Below are 27,036 nucleotides of genomic sequence, written 5' to 3'. Positions count from 1 at the left end.
ACCTTCACGTGACGGCAGAATAGTGGTGGATTCTGCCCTCTACCTACTGGAAAGCTATTTTCTCTGTGCTTTCAGGGTCTGCCTAAGAAGAGGACTGCAGATTTATACCCCGCCCTTCTCTCTGAATCAGAGACTCAGAGCTGCTTACAATCTCCTTTGTCTTCTCCCCCCCACAATAGACATCCTGTGAGGTGGGTGGGTCTGAGAGGGCTCTCACAGTAGCTGCCCTTTTAAGGACAACTCTTGCGATAGCTATGGCTAACCCAAGGCATTCCAGCAGCTGCAAGTGAAGGAATGAGGAATCAAACCCAGTGCTTCCAGATAAGAATCAGCACACTTAAGCACCACACCAAACTGGGTCTCAGTTTCTTCCACGCCCGTACAGAGCAGGGACCACCCCACCCCGCGGTCTCCTGCCAGGGACAAGAACTGAGGCTCCGGCATATTGCCTATCGGCTGGAAGAGGCGGAACTGAGAACTCGCGAGCGGCGGTATTTAGCCGGTCTCGTTACGGTGACGGACTCATCTCCTTTTTTTTTTGCGTTGGGCTGGAAGGCGCGTGTTGCCTAATCACGCGTGCGGAGGATCCTTGAACTAGGTTTCATCTCAGCGAGGATGGTGAGTTTGTGGTCGAGGAGTGGGAAGGCGGATAAAATGTGAGGGTGGGGAGCGCGGCTACCTTTGTGCGAGGGGAAGGGAGCGGTTTCTTTTGAAGACTAGGAAACCAGAAGTTAGATGTATGGAGCGGGATGGGAACTGAAACTGCGTCTGAACTGGAAATAATAGTTGCTGGAATCAGTACGTGACCTTAGAATCGGACGGCAGGCGACAAAGGGCACAGTATGCAAATATTAGGCATGTAGATCTTCGGCAATGGTCTTCCCAAAGTTATTGCAGTATACCGAATTGAATGGATTTTGGCTTATTCCGTCATCTTGAATAGAACCGACATTTAGGAGGTTCTAGGTCGTTGCTTTTACCGGATTTCATGTAGCAGGTCTTGGGAACTCCTTGAGGCCCCAGACGACCCCTGACAATCATAGATAGTATTAAAGTAAACGGGCAAGTGATCTGACTCACACAGCAAAACAAAGTTTAATTCCAGTGACACCTTTAAGACCAACAAAGTTTTATTCAAGATATACGTTTTTGTGTGCACAGACGCTTCTTCAGGTACGATGAAACTGAAGTTACCAGTCCATACAAATAGGTAGAGCGTGAACAGTAAATTAGCATACAGCATAATAAAGATGTTTATCAGATCCAGGAATAACAAGCTTAGTTGATATGGTTACCATTCGTTTGGGTTTAATTCCAGGGGAAAAATAAATATATCAAAATTGGAGATTGATGGGCAGATGGACTCTCCAGGACTTAACAGGGATATGGTTTCTTATCTCACTGTGTATGCTAACTTAATTCAGTCCTTACATCTGTATTCTCACCCATCCCCCAGAAGGGCTTTACATCCTCTTTATTTTATTTTACTTTAGAATAACTTTGGGAAGACCATTGCCGAAGATCTACATTCTAGAATAGTAGAATGTAATATAATTTGGAATGGTAGATTGGAATTTTTGAGGCTCTATCTTCACGAAGGGGAAAAAGAAGGATCCAGGTAACTTCCAACCTGTCAGCTTGATATCTATAATTGGAAAAGTTTTAGAACAAATCATCAAACAGTTAGTTCTGGAACATTTAGAAAGGACAGTTGTGATCACTAATAGTCAGCGTGGGTTTCTCAAGAACAAGTCATGTCAGACTAACCCCCCCCTCACTTTTTGAAAAAGTTACTACCCTGCTGGATTAGGGGAATGCTGTAGACACAGTTTATCTTGATTTCAGAAAGGCTTTTTGATACAGTAAGGCTTCTACATACAATTTTTGTTGATAGATTGATAACATGTGTTTCGGAATCTGTTACTGTTAGATGGATCTGTAGCTGGTTGACAGATTGCACCCAAAGAGTGTTTGTGAATGGTTCCTCATGGAGAGGATTGACGACTGCAGTGCCTCAAGGATCTGTCCTGGGACCTGTTTTGTTCAACATTTTTATAAATAATTTGAATCAAGGAATAGAGGGAATGCTTATTAAATTTGCAGAGGATACTAAATTGGGAGAGGTCACAAATATAGAACAGGAGTCCCCAACCCCTGGGCCGTGGACCGGTACCGGTCTATGGCCTGTTTCCAAGTTGGCCGTGCAGCTGCCCCCCCCCCCCCCCGCGCAGCCTCGTTGTCCCCCCCGCGCAACCTCGCTGTCCCCCGTTTATACCACTTTAAGGCTGGGGAAGGCGCCATGAAGCGCCTTCCAGGCCACCTCTCCCATCCCCTGCTGATAAGCTGATCCAATCAGCAGGGAAAACTGTGGCAGCAGAAGCAAGCGACCACTGAAACATCTGCGCTGCCATGGTTTTCCTGGCTGATTGGATCAGCTGATTGGCGGGGGGGGGGAGGTCGGTCTGGAAGGCGTTTCACCTTCCCTGGCCTTAAAGTGGTAAAAATGGGGCAGTGAGGCTGCACGGGGGTGGGCGGCAAGGTTGCGGGGTGGCGGGACAGAGGAGGGAGAAGGAAACGGGTGGAGGAGAAGGCGCTGCAGAGGGATGGGGGGCAGCCACCGGCTCTTGGGCTGCGGTGGACCCGCCAGCCCTGGGGCCGGTCCCTGGGACAAAAATGGTTGGGAGCCATTGTAGTAGAAGACAGAGACAGGATACAGGATGATCCTGGAAAACTGAACTAAAACAAATAAAATGAAATTTAATGCAGATAAATGTAAAATTCTGCATTTAAGTAGGAAAAATCCAAGGCATAATTATAGGATGAGGGAGACTTGGCTAAGCTGTGAGCTTCCCTGAGCTGTGGATATTGTGTCAAGGATGGAAATAAAGGGCCCATCCTTTCTAACAATCCACCACCTTCTCTGTATCCTCTGCCCTCTCATGCCAGCATCCTGGCAGCTGTTGAAAAGAGAGTGAGCTGGCTGCAGAGAGACCACCTGGCAAAAGAGTAAGTTGGGTACAGGGGAATGGTGATAGTTTTACTCCCCTTTTTCCGCAACAAGTTTGCTCTTGCATTGGACACATTGGTGATCTCACAATCTTTGCTGAGCTGCTTTGCCTCATGCTGAGGAGAGATTGGGAATGTAGAAAGGAAAGTCCTTTCCTTTTATAGTAGTGGGGAAATACAACCCTACATGTGCAGAGGTACTCTACTAATTAAAAATATAATAGTTAAATGTTTAATATTAATAGTTTGTATGAGTGTGTGATGGGGTAGTGCAGAGGGCATAAGTAGACATGCGGCTCTTCTAATTGATAGTAATTACAAACCTGGCTCTCCACTTGTCATGGAGTGAATACTGCTTTATGTATTTGCACTATTTTTTCTTAAATGATTTGTGGTCTGCTCCTGCATGATGATGCTTATTTTTTTTCTTGTGCTCTGGTAGCTCAGATTCTATGAGAATGGAATAATTTTGTGTTCTGCGTAAATTTACACACTTTTATGCTTTTACTGCAGTATTTTGCGTAACTGTCTTCTGCTATAAATGGCAGAGTAAAGAGCACCAAAGCGTCACTTTCTGAATACTGAAAGATGGCACAAATTCTCGAGCTTTGAAATTTTGATGTACGTAATCCATATTCAGACATATCTTTGCAGCCACTAAACCTCCGCACTGAGATGTTATGCCAAATTCAATTACAGAACAGGATATTTTATAAGTAATAGGGAGTAATGTGTAACACAGTAGTCTTCAAACTTTTGGGGTCTGAGATGTCACCTAAAAGTTTAAATTGTGTTTGGTTATCTCGGTATTTTAGATTTTTAAGCAGGCAGACACCTTATTTTACCTCTAAAGATTTGAAGTTACCTATTCTGGTTTAGTCAGAAAATTTGTTTGTGGGGTTTTCAGGGTTCCATTGTTGTTATACTTGGGAAAACAAAAGGGCGTGCTGGTTGCCATTTGGGATTTTGTGGGGTGGGGTGGGGGGGAGAGGTTGTTTCCACTCCCCACAAAGGCTTATGGAGAAGGGCCTACCCAGGTCATCTCAATGTAGGAGCAGGCAATTCTTGAGACTCCTAATTATAAACAATGTAGGGATTGTTTGTTCAACTGGGCCTGGAAACAAAGGGGAAGCCAGTGTAGGTATAATAGTATTCAGACTGGCCAGCCTCTATTAACAGTTGGGATGCTGCACTTTGGACACCTTTACATTTATGAGAACTTGTCAGATGCAGACCTATGCATTACAGTAATTCAGTCTGGACTTTGTCAGTATATGAATAAATTGCAGTTAGATTTTTCCAGGAAAGATTTTGGTTTAATATATCAGCTTAAGATGGTAAAAGACACTTCTGGCACAGATGCTACTGACCTTAGTTGAGAAGGACTCTCAAACTGCATATTTTGGTCTTCAAATGGAGTTCAACCCTATCATTTCCGGAATAACATCTACTGAATCACCTTTTATTTGTTAATCCTCTCAAAAACTGTAGAACATTGTTGAGACAGAGCTTCATACTGATTGTTTCTGAGTTCCCTAGAGGAGTTCTTCTGCATGCTTAATAGTTCTGTCTTTATTAGCAGCTTCAACCAACCTGCCTATAATAGGCATCAGGCTAACAGACCTACAATGTCCTAAATGACCTCTGGATCCTTCGTTAGAAGTTATTGATACATCTGCTATTTTCCAGTCATTGGGAAGGACGATGCATTCTAGTGACAATGTATATTTTGCTTTGGAAACCAACTGTTTTGCTGTTGAATTCCTTAAAAGCCTTTGGTTGCATGGGATAAGGTCCTGGCAATTTGTTACTTTTTAATTTCTCCATTTATTTTAGGACTTTGTTCATCACTGCTAGTTTGGTGTATTGGTTAAGTGTGGACTCTTATCTGGGAGGACCAAGTTTGATTCCCCGCTCCTCCACTTATGGCTGCTGGAATGGCTTTGGGTTAGCCATAGCTCTTGCAGGAGTTGTCCTTGAAAGGTCATTTTCTGTGAGAGCTCTCTCAGCCCTACCCACTTTACAGGGTGTCTGTTGTGGAGAGAAGATATAGGAGATTGTAAGCCACTCTGAGTCTCTGATTCAGAGAAGGGTGGGGTATAAATCTGCAGTCGTCGTCTTCTATTTGATTCAGTTTTTTCAGTATGCTTCCTGCAAACAGTGACTGGACCTGGACCTGGCCCAGAATAACTGGCCCACATTTCCACAATGAAAACTGATTGTAAGAATTCATGTTAATTCTTTTGAGATAAACCTTCAATTGGGGTACAAACTAATTAACAAGTTGTTTATAGAGAGAAATAGACCAGGGTGCCCTCTATATTAATGTCACTGCACCCCAAGTTCTAGCTGATGTCGCCTAGCAGCTGATGTCTCCTAGCAGTTGCACATAGAACCCCATAGTGCAAGGCTGTAGAGAGGAGGAAGAGTATCTGAGCACCACCTTTCAGCCCCTGTCCTCAAGGGAAAAAAAAAATACTTCTCTGAATGCTGTGGAGAGATCCAGAAGAGTTAGAGGGACTAGATTCCTCCTGTCCATTATGTAATAAGACCATATGATCTGTGCTGGCCCAGACCAGCGGTTCCTCTAGCCCAGCATCTTGTCTCACACTATGTCCAATCAGTTTTTCTGGAGAGCTAACAACAGAGCATAAAGGACAAGGCCTCCTTCTAACGTTGCCTCCTGGTTTACTATTGAGAGGTTTACTACCTTCAGATTTGGAGGTTTCCTTTCGTCACCATGAATTGTAGCCACTGATAGGCCTATTCACTCTGTATACTCTATACCACTCTCTATATGTGCTTAATTTTGTAAACCTCTGTCATGCCCCCCTCTGATAGTCATCTTTTTTCAAAACTGAAAAGTCTCAGACTCTTCAGCTTTTCCTCATAGGAGGGGTGTTCCAACCCCTTAATCATCTTGGTTGACCTCTTCTGTACTTTTTCCAGCTCTGCAGTGCCATTTTAGAGATACAGTGACCAGAACTGTGCACAGTATTCCAAATGAGGCTGCATGATAGATCTATACAGGGGCATTATAATACTAGCTGTCTTTATTTTCAGTCACTTTCCTAACGATCCCTAGCACAGAGTCTTGACAATAGTGTAGTTTTAAGAGGACAGCATGGTAATGCTATATTGAAAGTCTCATACTGTTGCTTTTTAAAAACCCAACCTAAAGAAAATATGTCCTTCAGCCAAAGTGATGAAAGTACTTCATAATATTGCTTTGAAATTTAATGATTAAAAAAAGACTTTGTTAATGAAGCTGCTGATGTTGGATGTATAATTTTTGCCTTTGGCTGAATCTCCTTCTCAAACTGTTTCTGCTCCCTCCCCGTTTCCAATTAAAACTTTTGCATATCATGTAGAGAGCTACTAGGTGAAAATGGATTATTTTATCACAATTCCAGGAATAGTATACTGTTACTGTTTTCATGTTACTTTTTTGTATCATACCCAGTATTTTGCTTTTTGTGTATGGCAGTGTTTGTAATATTTCTAGTCTCTCTTGGTTAGAATAATTTTCTGTCATTGAATGTTTACTGGAATTGCAAACTTGTCTATACCAGGTAAGAACTTTGTATCTGTAGCTTAGTTTTTGGCCTCTGGTATCCAGATAAAATAAATAAGTTTTATGTTGCTTTGAAAAAAGTGGTCAGTTTTGTGGAGTCTTCAGGGAGAGAAAACTCTTCATCTTTGTGACAGCTGCTATGAGAGATGTTCTACCAGGCCTATGGCTGACGTGGCAAAAATCCATTTATATTGGCTTCCTCTACATTGCTGGAACTCTATTGTCTTTTGTCTGCCCATTCCCCCACCCAGTATCAGTGGTCATCCACCTGCATGCATTTGGGAAGCCTATATGGGAGCAGATGGAGATCAATGGTGCAGTTGACTGTCATTGTTGATACACCAATTTGATGTTATTATCAGGTTTTAATTTACTGTTACTTTAAATATTGTATTATGTTATTTATTGTTTTGTAATCTGCCCTGAACTTGGTTGTGGAAGAGGGAGGCTAGAAGTCAAATAAAGTAGAATAAAGTCAAAGAAAAGTAAGAACACTGCAAGCTTACGTGACAAAGAAAAGCTACAATTAGTGATAACAGTTCCTGTGATTCCTGTGTCATGGCATCTGGCATCATTAATTTATCCTTGTCTGGATTCTGTGTACTTATCCATCTCCAGTCCCTAACTATAGACAGTCACCAAGAGTTCAGGGGCCATATCAAGCAACAAAGATGCACAGCTGTATACCATTGTGAGAAATAGTGTTGCATGTGATCTTCTGTGTGCACAACAAGAGGGAGGAAAAAGTGAATTTTGCAGGGCTCTGCAAGAAGTGAACTGGTATATGACAGTATCTAGTATCTTTTCAGAGTTTTTCATAAATACCAAGGGAAGCCACTGGAGAGCAGCTCCACAAATGCATGCTAGATCCCATGGTTGCAGAAAATATCTGTACAAGCAACCTTCTCCCCCCCCCCCCCCAAAAAAAAAATCACACGAGCCATTGCGGCTTAAAAGGAAAGGAAGCTTCAGTGTGGTAATCTTATAGAAACTTTCAATTTCGTTGGTGCTGGTTAAGATGATCTGAGGACTAACTTTGTTGTTTTTATTTTGTACAAGCTATACATAATGTTCTAGTATAAAGTCAAGATACAAAAACTGAAATAATGTCCTTTTATAACAAAGGACATTCGACAGGACATCATTGTCAGTCTACAGATGCAGCTTTCACACACTGTAACACAGAGCTGCATAACTAATTTAGTCTTTTTGCTAAGTGGGCTGGGGAAGTCCTTTAGTCTGGCCTGTTTCCATCTTCAATGGGACTTCTCTTGAACAAGAGACAAGCTTCCAAATAGGAGAGAAGGATCCCTGAGCCCGACTTGCTATTCGAATATAAGCAGTTTTGTGTGTTCTGTTGTGAACTAGGGATTTTAAAGAACTAACAATATATGTCTTCACTGCAGTTTCTTTCATCAAGTCCTCCTGAGCTGTCTGAAAATGCCTGTAAATTTTTTCCTCTTCCATTCTTTCAGCCAAAAGCAGCAAAGAGCAAAGGAGGGGGGCAGGAGAAAAAAGTTGTCCATCCTTACAGCAGAAAAGCTGCTCAACTTACAAAAGAAGCACACAAACAAGAAAAAAAGGAAAAGTGAGTTCCTTTATGCTTCTGTTTTTCTGCAGCTGGGAAGAGGAAATACTTACCTGCTGTGTTTTTAAAGAGAGTTTTCTTGACCTAGAAATGTCAGGAAATGCTAACTTTGCCAAGCTCTTTTCCTAAGTGGGTTAGATTTACAGGTATGTATCTCGCTGACAAGCAATTGCCATTAAAATCCTGAACCCTCTTACTTGTGATCTCATAGAGGTCTTCACATAAAGAGTCCTTGTTAGGAAATCTCAAATTGATAAAGTGTTCTGTTAAACCTCCTAACGTTTTAACAGTTTACTTACTGCACAAATATTCACCAGCATAGCAGCCTTTCCATGTCATCATCAGTGAAAGTTACTTTGTTCACTGTTTTACTGTCCACATTTTTTTAGATTTGATATGGCATTTTTGAAGACCAGTGTTACCCATAGTTTATGTCATAGCTTCTTTATTAACTCTGTAGCCTTGTCAATAGAACCTGCTCCCCTTAATTTTAGGGATAGTTCTGAATCCAAGCTTCCCAGCTGCATACCTCTATCAACTCCTAGCTCCAAACTTGCGCAGAGTCTTCTCCTTGGCCAAATTTAATGTTCTTCCCTCAGCCATTTTATCTGCCAGATTCCCGGGGATTCCTTACTCTAGCAGGTGCTGTCCTTGTATGAAGCACTGTGTTGAAACTGTCTCCCATATTCTTCTTCAGTGCCCTTTTTATTTGGCATGCCATTGTGATTTTTTATAACCCATATCAGCCCCACTCCTAGAGACTTCTGATGATTTTAAGGTTCTTTTATTACTTAATAACCCAATAACTTAATAAGGTTCTTTTATTACTTGAAATAACTGAAATAGTAGCAATGTTTCTTCATAATGTTATGGTTACACACCCTGATAAGTAATACTGTATATTAGGCTTTATTATGCTGTTATTTCTGCTTTTATCTTGTACTTCTAATCTTACTTTGTATGGACTCTGCACTCTGCTAATTTGTAATTTGGTTGACCTTCTATTGTAGATGTCTATACATGCCAATAAAGGCTGTCTGATGATGAATTTATTTGTTAATATTGGTGCTTCTAATTTTTTGTGATAAAATGATAGTAGCTTTAGTGATACTTCTATTGTTGTCATGCAGTAGTGGGCTGATATGCACAGCTTATGTCTTCTAAAAGCATATATCCAGAAAAAGGTCATTTTGACAGGAGAAGGTTTAGGAGTGTATAGAACGGACCTTGTGCAAAATAGAGACATCAAACTCACAGGGGACTTCCCATAATGCTCCTCTACATGTCCTTTAAGTTCTGCCCCCCAGTGCTTTGAAGTTTGGTAAACATTTTTTAAAAAATTTAAATGTTTTATTGGGAAAAAGTTATAATACAACAGACAACTGGTAACCAATAGTTTGTAACCAACGATATGAGAAAAGAAAAATACAATAATAATCTGTCACATATATCACATTTGAATACTATATGCAGTTTGCTGTATGCGCTACATTACAAACAGCTTAGCCAACAAATGCTTACTTACATTGTATAACAAGGTTGTAAAAGTTAGTCACAGTAACAGTACTAAAACATTACTTTACTGTATATGGGAAGTTTGGTAAACATTTTGATTAAGCAGAGACAGTCTATCTGGAAATGCATCCTTTCATGAACCATCATGAATTGCTTGGAAGTTCCTGGAAAGTTTGTCTCAGTTAACCTGCCACAAACTTTAGTTTATAAACCATGAACCAGCCAAAATTTGTCACAAACTTTAGTTTGTAAGCTGGTTCATGCCCATCCCTAGAAAGAACTGATCCAGTTGAAACCAAAAGGGAATACATTTGCAGTCCAAGTCTTGTTGGATGCATCTGCTTTGTAGCTTTCTTAAGGGCCAGAGGTAAGATGGACAATGAGGAAATATTCGGTTTGCTCATAGGTAGACTAAAATCCATTTCTGTTGTACTTGTTTAACAAAACTAAGCATATAAATATGGCAGTGCACTTCTAGCCTTATAACCCTCAGGGTTCTTGTCTCCTGTTTCTCATTTTCTTTATTCTAGCCTCTTGTTTTCCTAGTTATCCTGTGCTCAGTCATCATATTCCTTAATCCATTCCCTAGAGGGAGCTATTACAACATTCAGTACTGAATGTTCTAATTTTTAGGTAATTTCTGTAGCAAAATAGTGTAGTTAGTATGATTTCCCTCACTCCAAATTAATAGCTAATGATAAACTTCGACTAGATTAAAATAATAAAACTCAATTTTAGCAATAATGTTATTTATCTTTAATCTGGTGGCGAGTGGAAATGATCTGGAAAAAGAATGAACCAAATCCTTTTCCTTTCATATATTACTAATAAATTCAGTTTATATAACATATTTGCTATTTTGGATTTGCCATCTGTTCTTTCAGCCTTTTTCAGACTTTGATATTTATTTTAAGAAGTATTAAAAAAGCCTTGGGTTTGCTGGATTTGTGCAGAGAAGTCTCCTGCCCCCAAGTTTGCTCATAATAAGCACTCAATCTTTTATTCAGGCACAGTTCTTAGAACCATTTTTGCATGCAAGTATAGGTTAAGCTGATATGAAAGGTGAGAAGAATCTGAGAACTGCAATCTAATTGAGGTTTAATGTGACAGTTGAGTGCTCTCCACAGCAGTGCTTTGCAGCTATACTTGCTTTGCCTGTGCTGTCATAAAACATTTAAGGTGAATAATAGCAACTTTTAACAGAGTGAATGAATGAAAACAGTTTCCTTCCCACACAAATATTTAAAATGATTATTTCACTTATACCACTGTAAAATTGTAAATGTTTGAAATGTGTCACACTTACAAATTGGATAGTATTTTATAGTGTTGTCTGTTCCCAATGTTTTTTCTCTTTCTGACATTTCCTGGCCCAGGGTTGACATGCAGCCACACCTTTTGGGTTCCATAATCAGAATCAATTCCTAGAAAGAAGTTTGTGAAGAAGAGTTCTATGAGAGTTCAGTGCAATAACCCAACCTCACAGATTGAGAAGGACTAGTTCATAGGATGAGATGATTTTTAAAATTCAGTTATTTTTTTAAATTATGTATACATGCTTTGTTTTCATTGTCTTTTTGCTGCAAACATCTAGGTGGGTGCTAGATTCTTAGGATGTTTACTTGCATGATTGATTTTACCTGATCCAATGTACATTTTTACCTTTTCAACTAAGGAACATTTAACATGTCTTAATATATGAGATCTCTACAACAAAAAGTCCTCTGAATGTGTCTTTGACTTTTGAGGAGTTGGTTCTCAATTTGTTTATTTTGGTGGTGGCAGGTGTTTGAGCAACCCTGATACAGTAGTTTATGTTCACTGTTTGAAGTGCTTTCTACTGATTTTAGTTTATTTTAATTCTGTATCATGGCTTAATGCCTGCATTCTAAATTCTAACAGTTCTTTAAAAATATCTTCATTATTAAACATCTGCAGACTGTGAAGTAAATCTAAAATTACTACTTATTGGTTGACAGTGATAACCTGTTTTAACAAAATGCCAGTTTCTGATATGCCTCTTTCCATAGATGAAGTCTGAAACAACAATGTGGTTATTGTTTGAAATTGCCAAAGTAGCTGAAGTTTTTATATGTATAATGAAATGGGAAATTCTTCATTGCCATCAGTTTGCTGCTTGTATAGCTTTCTTCCTGTTCTCTTGGTTAAAAAAACTTAAGTATAATTAAACTGCAGTTATCTTTTTACAGGCTGAAAAATGAAAAGGCCTTTCGTCTCAGTGTTGTAGGTAAGTGTAAACATAACTCTTTAAACATCCCAAGTTTTGCTGAAGTAAATTTCATTGCATTATCTTAAGTCATTAAGGAAACAGGCTGCCTTTCTAATGCAACAGGCTTTATAACATTATAACAACAACATTCTCAACCAATGAATTCAAGGCCGATGGTGTCACTTTGATGTCTCTTTTTTGAAATGCTCACAGATTCCTGTTTTAGTGCTTCTTTTAGGGAAAATACATTTTAGTGTCCTTTTAAAGTTGTGCTTTCAGAGGAAATTTGGTTGCCCACAGATAGCTAAAAGTATTATCTTTTAAGCTTTTAAAACCCTGTATTGAAAGGAATTTATGGATGTATACAGGAGATAAAGGGATATGGTTGCAGCATAATACCAAATCTTATCTTGGTATGAAAAAGAGAGAAGCCTTAGGGTCACTTGCAATGTTCCCTCTAAGCTGCAGAGTCTTGTGATAAAAATTCTACTTTGTGAGCTACTGGCATTAAAGTTGTGCGCTACTGCATAAATTAGTGTGCTCTGGAGTCATCCTTCCTGAGCTAAGACAAAAATTTGTGAACTGGAGGCTAAAAATCTGTGCGCTAGCTCACACTAACTCGGCTTAGAAGGAACACTGGTCACTTGTGCAGTCTTCTCCCCTCCTAGTGTACTATAGAAAATTAGTAACTCTGTGGTTTTTGACAAGATATTGTATGCCTTTACATCTGAGCTGGCAAACTGTGGTTTGTGCTTTCCTTGCTAGCCCGGCTGGCACATTTCTATTTTTTAATAGTTGCCCTCCTGGTTGTGGGGCAAGCATACTGTTGTTGTGCATTCCTAAGTATCTCATTGTGTCATGGAACTGCTTATTGTCTGGATGCTAGCACATGTATTGGCATTGGGGAGCCAAGTTTTTAGCAAATGAATTTATATGTTTATGCTTTATTCTGGTAAAGAGGCAAGCTAGGTCTTAGCACAGACTATGGATGTACATTCGGCTAAGCCAAACCAAATAAACACCCAACAAATACTTTATTTGTATTTTCCCAAATAAAAGCCGATCATATTTGGCTCTTATTTAGGTACATTCACCATACTGCAGCTGCTGCCCCCACTCCCATTTTGCTTCCTTTTCCAGCTTGCAAGCCAGCTGAGGAAGGAACAGGGAGGCATTTAAACATGCCTTCCTGATCTTTTCTCTCTTCTCTAGTTGGTTCACTACCACAGGCCAGCTGGAAAAGGGATGGGGAACATGTTTAAACACCTCCTTGATCTTTTCTCCTTTTTCCAGCTGGCCTATTGCAGCAGGCAGGATGGGAAAGGCACGGGGAGACATTTAAACATGCTTCCCCTACTTTTCCTCCCTTCTTTGGTTGGCTTGTGGCCACAGGCCAGCTGGAGAAGGGATGGGGAGGCATGCTGGGGAACCACACAGGAAGGTATTTAGACATGCCTTCCCAATCTCTTCAGCCTTCCCTCGCCTGCCTGCTGCAGCGGGTGGACTGGGGGAGGCATGAGGAACCCTTTAAACATGCTTGCTTTTCAATTTCTTCTTAAACATGCAAGCATAGGTTTCTGAGTTTCTGCCTCCTTCCCAGTCCACAGTCAGTGTTTAACTGTCTGTTCTTCAACTGTCAGTTCCCAACTGGCATTCCTTAACAGACTCTCTCAGCAGAATTCCTTTCAAACAACCTGCCACTCAAAGGTTCTCAGACTCTGTTAGGTATTAACCCTTGATGGTACATCACAGATTTATATGTCTTCTGCTGCATCATGTATAACCATGCAACTGGCATATCAAGGAACATTTGGGATAGGTACATGGAGGAAAGGGGCTGGCAAGATTGAAGTATGTTCAAATATAAAATGAAACTCAGATTTGTCTTTTCCAGTAATACATGAAGTTCATTCACCTTTGAGGTTTTATGCAAGACTAGGAATAAGGCCTGTTGTGAAGAAAAATACAACGGGCTCTGGGCAAGTGACCCCCCCCCCCATTGCTGTCTTCCCACCCACTCAAGTGAAGGCATTCATTCCACCTCACCTCCAGGAGAGCTGATCTCTGCCATTTGGAGAGTTGTAATTCTGAGTGAACTCTAGCCCTCACCTGGAGATTGACAACAATGGTTTCCAGGAAGAAATGGCTGGTTTGGAGGGTGGAGTCTGCGGCATTGTACATGTCTGAGGTCCCAACTCCTCAATCCACCCTCTCCAGGCTCCATCCATCAAATCTCCAGGAATTTCCAACCTGGAGTTGGCAGCTGCTAAGTCACATTGACTGTCCTGGGGGGCTTCTGCTGAATAGGAGCAAGCAGCTAGGCCTAGTTAAGTCATGCTAGTCAGGTTGCATCAAGTCACTCAGAGGGCGCTGCCAGGCCTAGGGCAGGAGACTTCCAGGTGGAACCTGAAGATCTCCTTGGATCACAACTGAACTCCAGACAACAGATCTCTCTCCCCCTGGAGAAAATAACTGCTTTGGAGCGTGGGCTCTATGGCATTATATTCAGCTGAGGGCAACTTTGGTTGCCTAGCAACATCCTCTGACTAGCAGCTTCCCCAGTGGGGAGGAGGGATGGAGGGAGTGACAGGAAAGAGGTGGCCACCATGGCCTCTGAGAAAATGCTTTGTGAGGCTGCAATACAGCAGCAGACCTTTCTGAGGCAGGGTGATGGAGAGGATTCAAAGAACTGTTTGAGATGTGTCTGTGTCTGAAGTAAGACTGATTTGGTGGTTCATTCAGTGTTCCTGAGGCTACAGAAGGCAGGGGATAGGAGAGTCAGCCAATGGGAACCCAGATGTGGTGACTGACACATGATGGGCCAGTTATTTGTCATGTGCATGGAATGTAGCCATAAGCCAATGAGAGAGCTCCCTTTGGCCACCACCATTATATATAGAGATACCTTGTCATTGGTTAAAGGCTGTTCTTGGCAGATGATAAAACAGTTCAGAAAAAAGTCATCCTATTCTGCCTTTTCAGTATGGAAACCCTCTAGATGTCAAGGAGACTCTATTCTTGATTACTTAAAAGTAGTTTGGTAATTTACTGTTATCTTTGTCTAACAGCAGTCTGCATTTCAACAGTCATACTCAAATTAAATTTTGACAAAAGGAAAACTACTGTTCAGTAGTTTAAGGAGATTGTTTTCTTAGGCATGCATTTGCTGTTGTGCCTCCCCACCATTTCTTCACTTTGATTTCTTTTCAGCTTCTTTCCATTGTCATTCCTGCTCTCTTACCATCATTTTTCTCCTTTCTTCCATCCTGTTCTGAAGTACAGCTAGAAGGTAGCCAGCCAATTCATTTTGCAAGGCATTTTGCAGATACTGCTGATTTTGCTTCAGGATAAGTCAGTGAGGAGGGACAAAATGACAGTTCTGAGCAGTGGTAACCGCTTGACTTTCTAGACACCTGGCATCTCCAAATTATAGAAACATCAAGGAAGGCTTGAAGTTATAAAAGAAACAGTCACCATTATAATTCTTCCTTGTCTCCCTGCTATTTCATTTTTCTGCTGGTATTTTCCACTTGCTTTTGTAATGTAGAGGGTTTTGATTGGATCAGGCCCAATTCAGAAGTGCAGCCACTACACAGTGGCCACATAGGCTCTGGTCTGTGTGACAGGCTCTTCACCCAAAAGGGTGATTTCAGCTGTCTCCATATCTTTTCCCCTTCCAAGCAAAGGCAATAAAAATGTAATTAAATACTTCATCTATCATGACCAGCTACTGTATTATGGACTTATGAATTTGTTGGCATCTTTTAAAAAATCTGGACGTAATTAATGACATTTAGTTGCCAGTGGATATTTGCCTATGTTTCTTAAACAAAAAGATGGTTGCAGACAAGGTAATGCCAAATGGGTAGCCATGTTAGTCAGTAGTAGCAAAATGAAATGAAAAAGTAGTAGCAAAATGAAACAGGAGTCTAGCGGTACCTTAGAGACTGAGATAATTTATTCCAGCATAAGCTTTCTTGCGCCTGAGCTCACAACATCATATGTATTACATACTCTCCAGTGCATGTGAAGTGAACTCTGACCCTCAAAAATACATGCTGGAATAAATGTTGTTTAAGGTGCCACTGGGTGGAATGGTATATACTATAGTATAGTCCAGTTTTGTCAGATAATGGAAGCTGTATTTGGATGGAAGGCCACGATGAAAGGCTTTGCAGATGAATGCAGTGAAGAACCACTTCTGCCAAATCACTTGCCTTGAAGATACTGTGGGGTTGCCATAAGCTGGCTGCAACTTGATGGCACTTTATACATACACCTACACAAAACAAGGTGCTGCTGGATTCCAGTTTCATTTGGCATAGGGTGGAGGAGGGACAGGCAGTGCAGTAGTGGTTCTCTAAAGAATCCTTACATCCGTTCTTGCTCTTGGGCCATTGAATGCCGCTACAAGACACTCAGGAGGACTGCTGCACTTCTCAAATTGCCTTGCACAGTGTGCTTGCCACTGGGAATGTTAACTGCTTTTGCTTCGTAGTTTCTTTTGCTATAGGTAAATTTTAGCTGGCAAATATGCATTGGTACACTTTTCCACATGAGGAAGTTTTAATAAAGGAAAAAGGACAGTGCTTTATGACACTCTTTGTTGGCATTTCTTGTTTTTATTGCATTTTCTAATTTCTATAATTCAGTTTTTGCAAATTTTGCGTCATATCTTAAAAAAAAAAAATTATATTGAATTGTTAAATGAATCTGTCAGCTAAGCAGCACAGAGAAAAATCCTGTGATTTAAAAAAAAAAAAAAAAAAGCCTAGAGCAGCTCTTTCTGCAGTTTCCTAGAACTCTGGGGAAAACATGAGTTACTTTGTAGTAGCCAAAATACCTCCAGTAGCTATTGAGCTACCTGTTGGAGATATCTGCTGTAGCGGCATAATAAAATGCTGAATTCTGTACTGTTGTGAAAATTAAGTACTCAGCTAAAAATGTCTTTCAGTGTTGTCTTGTACAAACAAGCATGTTTGGTCCTTGCATTGTATATTGTGGGTACAGTATGTGTTTCCAGATCTTACTTGTTAGCATTATGTATATATCTAAACTTCTTGAAAAACTCATTCTAATATTTGTTGTCTAGTAAAGAAACAAGGAAACGGATTATTTTCAACAAAACAGCTGGAACATGGAGTGTTTATATTTAAGGTCCAAATTTCAATGGAATGAAGTTTGTGACATAAATCCTGTTGGTTTTTTGGTGGCTAAGACTGTTGAGCTCTTTAGACTAGAAATAGTTTTATACCCTGACCCAAATCTGATTTTTGGGAAGTTACTATTTATCTTGTAGATATCAGTCTAGGATATTATTAGGGGGGAGTGATGGCTGTAGTCAACTGCTCACTTTGGGAAATGACAGTAGAATTGTGACCCAGGACCCTAGACTTTTAGTTGGAGCCAAGTGCTCTCTCCTTTCATGAGTAGAAACACCACTTGATCAATGTCTGTAGTTCCTGTGGGTTCCCATTTCAGACACTCCATACTCCATTGGACGTCTTTCCTGAGTGTGTTCCCTGACCCTTAAGACCTTGCTTCAGTAGGAAAAGGGGGAAACAGGAGTCATTCCTGAAACAGAACTATATTCTCACAGTTCTATGGATCTGACCTGCTGTTCTTGGCTTTCATGCTGTGTTGTTTTTTATGAGTTAGAGAACTGTTCAGTGCTTCGTGTTTGATTTATTTCATGGCAGCAGGCAGACTTTTACCTCCACTGTGACCTTGGGAACCATTACAGACCATTGGTAGAGAATTTGCATGTCAGGTGTCCAGTTTCAAGGATCAAGTCACAGGTGATGCAGAAGACCTGAGACCATGGAGAGCTGCTGTCATTCTGAGTAAACAATACTGACAGATGGACCAGTATTCTGATGATTCACTATAAGGCAGCTTCATGTGTTGTGCAGTTATGATAAATTTGTTTTTATGCTTTTGTAGGTGAAAAACTCCTTTGGTTTCAAAGTCACCTGGACCCCACCAAACTGGAGTACACAAAAAAGGATGCCTGTGAACTAGTAGAAAAGTAAGTTCATGGCAGATGAAAGACTTAATTTTGCGGAAGGAAGAGCGATGAGTTAGATGCGCCCAGTGCCCTTGAGATGTTATGCAATGTTCTGACACGACTAACTTTTTGTTGTGTGCATTAGGGCAGAATGTGTAGGTTCTATTCTTAATGTTGCTGGATTGGATTTAGTAAATTAGCTCTGTGGTTAGAATGTTGGAGTAGGATCTAGGAGATCCAGGTTCAAATCCCCACTGTGCTGTAACAACTTGCTGGGTGACCTTGGGCCAGTGACACATGCTCATCCTAGCCTACTTTACAGGGTTGTGAGGATAAAATGAAGGAGGGGAGACTATTGTAAGCCACTTTGGATCTTCATTAAGCAGGTAAGTGGGATATAAATGAGCTGACTGATTAAGTAAGAATCATAATATAAGAAATCATTAAGTTTTATGTAATGATAACCAGTAATCCTAAACAAATATACTAGTGCCTGTTGCATAGCACTTCGTAAGACTTTACTTAAATACTTATTTCCTATTTGTCTCTATTGGTCTTTTTGCAAATATATGTAGACTTTGTTTGTTTAAAGCATATTTAACACAGCACAAGGGATAAGTAGAAACAACCAATTTAATTTTTTAAAGTGCATTAATCTTTTAATTAGTCTGGCGGGTAAGATGTTCTTGACTCCTTTTTATTTCCTTCGCACCTTTCTCACATTCTGTCAGGAGGAATCGATTTATGAGTTTGTTACCGTACATGGTGTACAGACAGGCATTGTAACATAGCTGCGATGCTGCAGCCAACCTAGCTAAATACAATTTCAACTCTGGAGAAGTTTTTTTTTCTTTCAAAGTTGTCACACTGTGTCATTGACATTTCTCTGAAATGGTGATGGGGTTATAAAGCAAATGCAAAGCAGCAAACCTTGACAATGGCATTTTGGTATGTATTTAGGTATTTGCATCGATTCAACGATGAGTTGGAGCAGATCGATCTGCATAATAGTATTAAGGGCAGACAGGCAGGGCAACACAGTTCTCGAGAAGCTGTCATCAAACAGACTATGGAACGTGAAAGACAGCTATATGATGGATACGGGCTGGGTAAGTCTGAGCTATTATCCCTCTGCACTACAAAATGCATCAGTTCACAGTAGTCAGAACCTTCCTTGCACTGAGTTTCTGATTATGAAAGAAATACACCTGGCTTACAACTGATGTTCCCTCTAAACTGCAGAGTCTTGTGAGCAAAAATACTACTTTGTGAGCTACTGGCATTATTGTGAGCTACTGCATTAAAGTTGCAAGCTACTGCATAAATTAGTGTGCTCTGGGGTCATCCTTCCTGAGCTAAGACAAAAATGTGTGAGCTGGAGGCTAAAAACCTGTGAGCTAGCTCATGCTAACTCAGCTTAGAGAGAACACTGCTTGCAACATATTAAAAATACAAAAATAAACATTTTTTTAATTTATTAAAAAAAAGCTTTTGGGGGTCATATGTATGAGCTGAATAGGTACGGTAATTGGGGAAAACTCTGCTGTGTCTGCCCTCTTTAATTACAGCCTGTATGTTGTGACAACTAAGTGCTGGAAATAGAAGCTCCGTTCTGAAACATCTAAGCTCAACTTTTCCTTGCATCCAGCCTGCTAATGGCTGTCTTGGCACGTTGTCGCTCCCTGTTTAGAAAATGCACTGTGTGAGAGATCATCTGTAAATTGTCTTCAATGCTGAAATTCTATATTGCCTTTACAATACAGGCAGCTGTTGCTTGTTGCTAAATGCTTTTTTAATTTGCAAAGTCTTTTCCTCATTCTGGGTTTGAGGGTTCTTTATTTTTGATTGGGGGAAAAAATCCCATGTAAATTTTTTTCTAGCACCTGTCCTAGTTTTGCAAAGAAAGTTGACATGCTGGGGAGTCTTCTTCAAAAATTTCAACAAAGCAACATTTATGTTAAAGCTTTTGTGTCTGCAAGGTGTGCCCAGGATTTTCAAAACTCTCAACAATTCAGGCTCTGTGATTCATATTGGTGGCCCTTTCCTTGTTAAAGGCAACCTCCAATCATGGGTCCTTGTTCATGCAAACATCTAGTAGCATTATCTCTAAAGTGAGTTTCAAATTAAGGAAAATTGTTGCTTCTGGATGGTATAATTAGAGATGGCAATTTAAAATACAGACATCTGCTCAGTTGTGTCATTACAAGGGCTTAAAATAATCAGTCACCAGAAGTCTGTCCCCCTCCCCTTCCCCCTCCGTTAACAAAAATGACTGCAGGCATGATTTAATTCTTTTGTTGCTGAAGATAAAGTTTCCCTTTTTTTTGGTGGGAAAGAATAGACTACCAATCTACCTTGAGGGAAAATAGCTACATTTTTAAAATAGCCCTTTGAAGTCTCATATTGTCTTTTTCTGCATGAGGGCCACCTCATTGTAATTTTTTCTTTATTATTATTATTCTTAAGTATGTTCTGAAACATATTTCAGTTGTAAATGAGGTATTCAAATAAAACAGCAAATATTATCCGCAGCAGCTTTAGAGCTAAAACATCAGTTGATGGGAGGCACCTGTTTGGCTTGTTAGGACAAGAGAGTACAATATCTTCAGAATTTTTTCAGACTTTCCCACATTTCTATGTCTCTTCAGCTATACAGCTATATAAACCCCCAAACCTTTACAAATATTGCCTCAGTGCTTCAGCTTCCTTGACCTCTGAGTGTTGATGGACAAAAGGAAAACTGAAGAATTGTATACCATTATATAAAAATTGTATAGCATCATTGTGTTTGACATAAGGGTGCCACCACCATTTTAAAGCTTACAGCGGGTAATTTAAAAATGTCATGAGGGCTTGTTTTTGATAGGGACTGCAGCATGGCAGGCCAAGGCACTCTTGTTCCCTCCCTGCATATCTTCAAGTGCCAAAACAGCTGTGCCCCCTTTTAGCCTTTTCAGCACATCTTTCTTGCTGTGCTGCAAGCCCTTGTGACATTTTACCCATTTTAGGATTTAAAATGGCAGTGGCCTGTCAGGCACAAGGACACCATCTTGTCTGGTTTGGCTCCGAAAAGAACACATCACACTCCTTTCCAGTCGGTATGAGGTAAGCTTTGGGCTACTATGTTGATATTAGTCCAGACTGACTTTGAAACCATGCCCCTCCCCAGCTTTTGTTGAGCTGTGGTTTATTTTGTTAGTTTTAAATTACAATGATTTTGATGCTTTGGAAGCTGTCATGAGAAAAGATGGGTTATAAATATTTTAATAAATAAAATGTTAAAAAACCAAAACTTTCCTACCTCAGGGCTTCCAGAAGCAGGCTACTAATGGGTAACAGTGGGTTGAGCTATGGTAGCCTCCATAGTAAAGTAATTTGCAAGGCCTTCTTCAGTAATAGAGTCTCAGGCCATGTCTCTGGCATGGTAAATGGTTGTGTGAGTTTCTCCCTTTTTCCTTCCCCCTTGCTTCTTCCTCAAAGGAGGGAAGAGAGGCTTGGAAGAAAGCAGCCCCAGTGGAGGAAGCAGGAGAGAGTGGAGGGAGCTTTTCTCTGCTGCACACACATGTGCTCTTTTTACTTTCCCCTCACTTCTTCTCTAAAGGAGGGAGAGAGGCTTGATGATGCAGCAGCCATAGTGGCCAGGAGAAGGAAGCAGGAGACAGTCAGTTGCTCATGAGATGGAGCCAGTTGCTCATGTGATGGATACCGGTTCTGCCAGTTTGACACCACTGATGTAGAGTCCCCCCCGCCACCCGGATGATTTAAGATGCAGTGCCAGTGGGCACAGCATTTCAATTTTTGTGGGATCCTGCATCACCTTGTGGATCTTTGTCTTGGAATCAGTTTGTCTCCCCTTGACTCTGTGCTATGTGAATTAGATTAGGAAAAATGCCACTGCAAAATGCAAAGCACCAGAACAACAGGAAGTTACTATAATCAGTGATGGCATGCCATTTGAGGAGACTGTAAGATGTCATAAGTAATCAACAATACAACCATGGCTTTAAATTGCTACCATATTGGACAAAACAATAAAGTTTGGCACCTTGAAGACCAAGAAAGTTTTATTCCAGGTATAAACTTTAGTGTGCATGCATACTTTTCCAGATAACACTTCAGATATTGGAGAAACTTAAACATTATGGTTTTAAACATTATGCTCATGCAATTGAAGGCTGATACATGCAAAAAGATCATAAGATCTTATTCAGATATACACATTCCAAAGTTCTCAGACGCTTTTAGAAATTTTTCAGAAAATGTTTTGTTCAGAAGCACTGCAATACTGCTTGCTAATTCACAGGCATATTTCAGGGGGAAAATGCGTAAAGAACTTTTGTGCTTTCCTTAATAGCTATGTTTCTTTCAAAAGTGGAACTACAGCCCCTTCCAAAAAGAAAACTGGTAGAATTCCAAGATCTTCCTTCAGTGTATGGATGGTATTGGGGTTGTGCTTCCCCTCCCCCCAAAGAGTATAAATTCCAAACTGAATAGGCCACATCCAAGTGATGCTAATGAGTCGGAAGTAGCTACTATTTCTAATGCGATTCAGGTAGCCATATTGATCTGAAGCAAAAGAAGAGAGTGAGTCCAGTGGCACCTTTTAAGACCAACAAAGTTTTATTCTTGGTATAAGCTTTCATGTGCATGCAAAATGGGACTGGTTTTCTTGAGAGGCTTAGGGGGCTGAATTATACACAAAACTAGTGATGGAGAAGTGTAGTTGATGCTTTCCACCCACCCCATTTTCTCAGTCAAAACTGGCTCCCTTATACTGTCTGTCATCCCAGAAAGGGAAACAACTCTGGGCCTAGAATGTATGGGTAACTGTCTGTTCCCCTCATTGAGATTGTAGCAGATGGGGTGGAGATTTATAGTGGCATCTGGTCTTCTGGGTGTCTTAGATCCAGTCATGGATTTCCTACATTATAGTCATTTATAAATGTCTAATAGAAAATTAATAATTTACATCTGACTAATCTAGTTGGATTTCATTGTATTTCCAATAGATATTCCTGACATTGTGAACTGCAAGCATCTTAAAACTTTCAGGTGAGTTACTGTTCATTGTTAATTGATTGTACATTGCGTGCCTTCAATAGGTCGTGTGCCTTTTATGTGCCTACTGCTTCTGTCTCAAGTAGTTTAATCATCAAATCTGGTGTCAAATCAGGTTGTAGACAATCCTGATGCCTTGTTAGTATTGCTCACCATAGCATTAGTTTGCAGCTTCTGAGGTTTCTGATTTGAAAATACAATATGTGTTGAGTATTTGTATACCTTTTAGGTATCTTTGCCAGCTTGAAGATCTAGGCTATTATATCAGTAACATATAAATCATGATGTTTCCTCCTCCCTTATTCCTTTGTGAATTAGTGTTAAAAGAAACTAGGAAAATCTTGAATCTAGAGAGTATTTTATGATATAGACATTTTCTACATTCAGATAACCTCAGTGAGACATTGCAAAGGTTAAGTGTTGGCAGGAAGTTGACATAGAAAGGACCCTTCTGGTATGTGGTTGTGTGTGCAGAGACTAGTAAATAGCCATTTCCTACACAAACCTAGCTTTTCTCAGTGGTTTTTACCTTTGCTGTGTGATTTTAGTTTCTGTTGAAATATCAGCTTATGAAGCCACTTCCAGATGAATGGGTTTTCAAAGCTGATTGTTGCTTGGTCATGTATAACCAAGATCTGTTAGATTGTACTGAAAATCTATAGCAGTGACACAAAGTCCTTGGAGTGGTAATTTTTGAATGAGATGCCTCTCTTTCTTTCCCCTCCCCTTTGTTAATACTGGAGTACTAAATTAGCTCAAGAAGAAACTGCCATATTGGTAGAGATGTGAGCCCTGGAACAAATTGAGATTCCTGGAACAAAACATGCTTCCCCAATTTGTCATGCCTCTTTCAGGTGCCCTGCTGCAGCAGAGCACCCAGGAAAAGGGAGGCATGCTGCCCCTCTTCCACTGGTCAGTTTCATTTCCTTGTCACCTGTTAGGTTTAAATGGCCTAAACCTAACAGCTGATGTTAAAAGTGAAGCTCTCAATTAAATCCTATGGAGATGGTCTCCATAGGATATAATGGAGCCGAATATATTCGGCTTCCCAAATACTGACCCCAAATACCAACACAATACTGGCATCAGGGATGTTCGGAAGTACCAAACATTTTGGGGTTCAAAACACCTAAATCTGATTTTAACAATTTTTTTTATGTAACCCCTAGTTATAAGGTTCAGTTTAATATGCTGTTGAACCTGTATAATAGTTTATGTTCAAACAATACACTTCCTTTTGTTTACTCCAGAAATTGTTTTCTGTCCTCTAATTTTATTTTTCCTGCCTCTCAGATGACAAACAGTAAAGATGCATGTGCTGTGGTAGCACATCCTGCAAGAGTCTGAAGCCTTTTCTCAGCTACTGGGTATATTGCAGTGTTCTGTGCAGGAAGCAGATATTTATGCCGTTGAATTCCCTGGATATGCCAGACAGTATCATTTTTATGTTAACTAAGCTTTATATACTTTTTATGTTGCTAAAATAGTCAGTGTTTAAGAAAATAAGTGTCCAGGCTTGTTTCAAGGTAATTTTTTGCTCTTAGAAGTCCTTTCTGATACAGCTTCAGCCTTTTTATTAGTAGTCTAAAAATTTACACTTTCTGTAGTCTAAACTGTTGTTGTCTCTCTTTTTTAAACAAAGAAATTGGGATGGTGATCTGAAGAAGCTGCCAAACATTCAAATGAGAAAACTATCCAGTAAAGATGCCCTTACTACTAGGCTGGAGAAAGCATCTGTTGAAACTGAAAAGGAACTGTGTACAGCAAAGGATGTGCACTAATAAACAGCTGCTGACAAGATGACAGCTGAAGCAGATTGCTGAGCAACTGTTTTAATTAACAGCAGGAGCAAGAAGCCTTGTCTTCAGTGAAATGCCAAAAGACCCAGCTCACTTGCCTATGCAGATAGCATTTGGTTTTGACCTTCAGTTATGGTGTAAAACACTGGCACGTTATGTCACTGTCTTTGTTTTGAATATAAAGTTTGTAAAGATAATAAAAGGCATGCTAGATGTTATAGTGGTCTAATCTAATTTGGATTTTTCCAAATTTGTATATGCTTTGTGTGTAGAGGAAGAAGAAAGCTGAACTCTTCCCCTATCAATACACTCCTCTCTATATTCTTCTCCCCCAGCCTACTCCAGAGGTTACTTCTAGTCTACTTCTTGTGAGAGGCAGTTGTGAAAAAAGAGTTTGAGGGCATATATGACTGAAGAATAGGTTCGTTCCCCCTACCCTTTTTTATTCTAACTGGACAGGCCTACTTCTGTAATGCCCAGTTTGCCATGGTCTCTCACTCTCTCTCTCTCACACACACACTCTCTCTCTCAAGCAATGTTTTTAAAGATGGCTGTCAGTTTATGGAGGCATATCAGAGCCATAACTGGTTTGACATGATGGCATGTGATACATTCTTGTCCGTGCCAGAACTATTGTACTTTTCTTCAAGTTTCCTCAGTATTTCTTCCAGCTTTCCTAAGCCAGCTGCAAAAATGTGTTGAAGGTCAGGATGGTGTGGCCAGTGCACTTCAGTCATCTTTCTGATTACCCTCACATTTCAATCAGGGCCAAACCATACCAGGCATTGATGTGTTGTGCATATAGAGTACCCAGATTCAGATTGGTACTGCATCTTTTCCATACCTGGAACAATCTTGTGGAGCTACTGTTTACCACATAGGAACTAACTTACAAGTCCTATATAGCTTTTTAAAAACAAAAATCTGCTTGGTTTTTTAGCTCAGAACATCCTGTGTTGCATCTGGTTAGTCCTTAAATACCACACTAATGCTAGGCTAGTTGTTACCTCTTCTCTAATATTTATGTCAGCTTTTTGCCATGCTTCATATACTTGACTTTTTCCTTCCTAAATGGAGGATAATATATGAAATTAACTTTGAATAACTGGATCAAGAATGGGTGGAAGCATGTCTGGAAGGAACCTGAAGTCGTAACATTTCTCACTTCTTCTACGATATGGAATCTATCTAGTATCTGCATAAATGTTAATTTTCACCATAAATTAAATGTTTTCTGATTTTTCAGAATGAATTTCACCAGCAAGCAAAGTTGTTTTTAAATGTCATTATTGTAAGATCAATCATAATCCAAATACTGGTACACTCTGAGTAACACAGCTAAGATCAAATTAGTGACATCAGCCAAGGTATTCCTTAAAGCAACTCAATAAAATAATATATATATTTGTGTATATAATACAAATTAAGCCTTGAAACATTTTTGCAGATTTGATTGTTCTTAAAAGCAAGTGCATTAAAATAAAGGATATTATATATTTGTGCATATGCTCCAAATTAACAGAGTTGTTTTTGAAATGTTAATTGTTTTGTTAATTCTCATATGTAACTGAGAAATAAACTCCTGCTTCAGTGCAGAGATTGTGCTAAAATATCAATTTACCTAATGGACCATTTTTAGTGTCTTCAGCTACAGTTCTGCAGATAAGATATTTGAATCCCATTTGGTTTAACTCAAGAGATATATAACTAAACTGTACCCAGGACTACAGCTTTGCTTTTTAATTGTGATCTGCGCGCCCAAGTGTTTTATTTTCCACTATCATTTTAGCTCAGCTGCTTCTTCGTGTCATTGTGTGGATACGAGGTTATACTGTTTTTGAAAAAATAGGGGGGGGGGACCCAGTTATTCTCCTTAGTGAGGGGGAAAGTGACTGTAACTGGATTTTGATTTTTTTTTAAAAAATGACCGTATAAGGGCCAAATCTCAGTGAGCCTTGACTGTTGCCATTGACTAAGAACAGTAAACTGGATTCCTCTTCAGCATTACTTTGTCAGCCAAAGCTTATGAAACTTTTCAAATGATAAGAGGTCTGACCTAGACTTTGGGATCTCTCCTGTTCTGGATGGAGTTGCACTCCTGGTAGAGAAACAGCTTTGTAGATTGGGGGGTGTTCCTGGACCTGGACCTCCTGTTGGATAAAGAGGTGGCAATAGTGGCAGCTCACTGGCTTCAGCTGGTGAACCAGTTGCAGCCTTTTCACTGTGATACATGTCCTGATAACATCTAGATGCTGAGTA

At 40.0% G+C, this 27,036-nt stretch overlaps 1 protein-coding gene across 1 annotated transcript; it reads left to right on the top strand.

Moving 5' to 3' along the window:
• Nucleotides 1-256: 256 nt before the first annotated feature.
• TMA16 (translation machinery associated 16 homolog) lies at nucleotides 257-26,387 on the top strand. Its single transcript, XM_060246571.1, has 7 exons — nucleotides 257-618; nucleotides 8,056-8,168; nucleotides 11,894-11,931; nucleotides 17,857-17,941; nucleotides 18,881-19,029; nucleotides 22,930-22,972; nucleotides 24,621-26,387. Exons 1-7 carry the CDS (start codon nucleotides 616-618, stop codon nucleotides 24,757-24,759), a joined length of 570 nt encoding a protein of 189 aa, XP_060102554.1. The 5' UTR covers nucleotides 257-615; the 3' UTR covers nucleotides 24,760-26,387.
• Nucleotides 26,388-27,036: the final 649 nt, after the last annotated feature.

The sequence above is a fragment of the Heteronotia binoei genome, chromosome 9, assembly GCF_032191835.1.
Source record: "Heteronotia binoei isolate CCM8104 ecotype False Entrance Well chromosome 9, APGP_CSIRO_Hbin_v1, whole genome shotgun sequence".
NCBI lineage: Eukaryota > Metazoa > Chordata > Lepidosauria > Squamata > Gekkonidae > Heteronotia > Heteronotia binoei.
The sequence above is the reverse complement of the archived record's forward strand: the minus strand, read 5'-3'. Positions and strand labels throughout refer to the sequence as shown.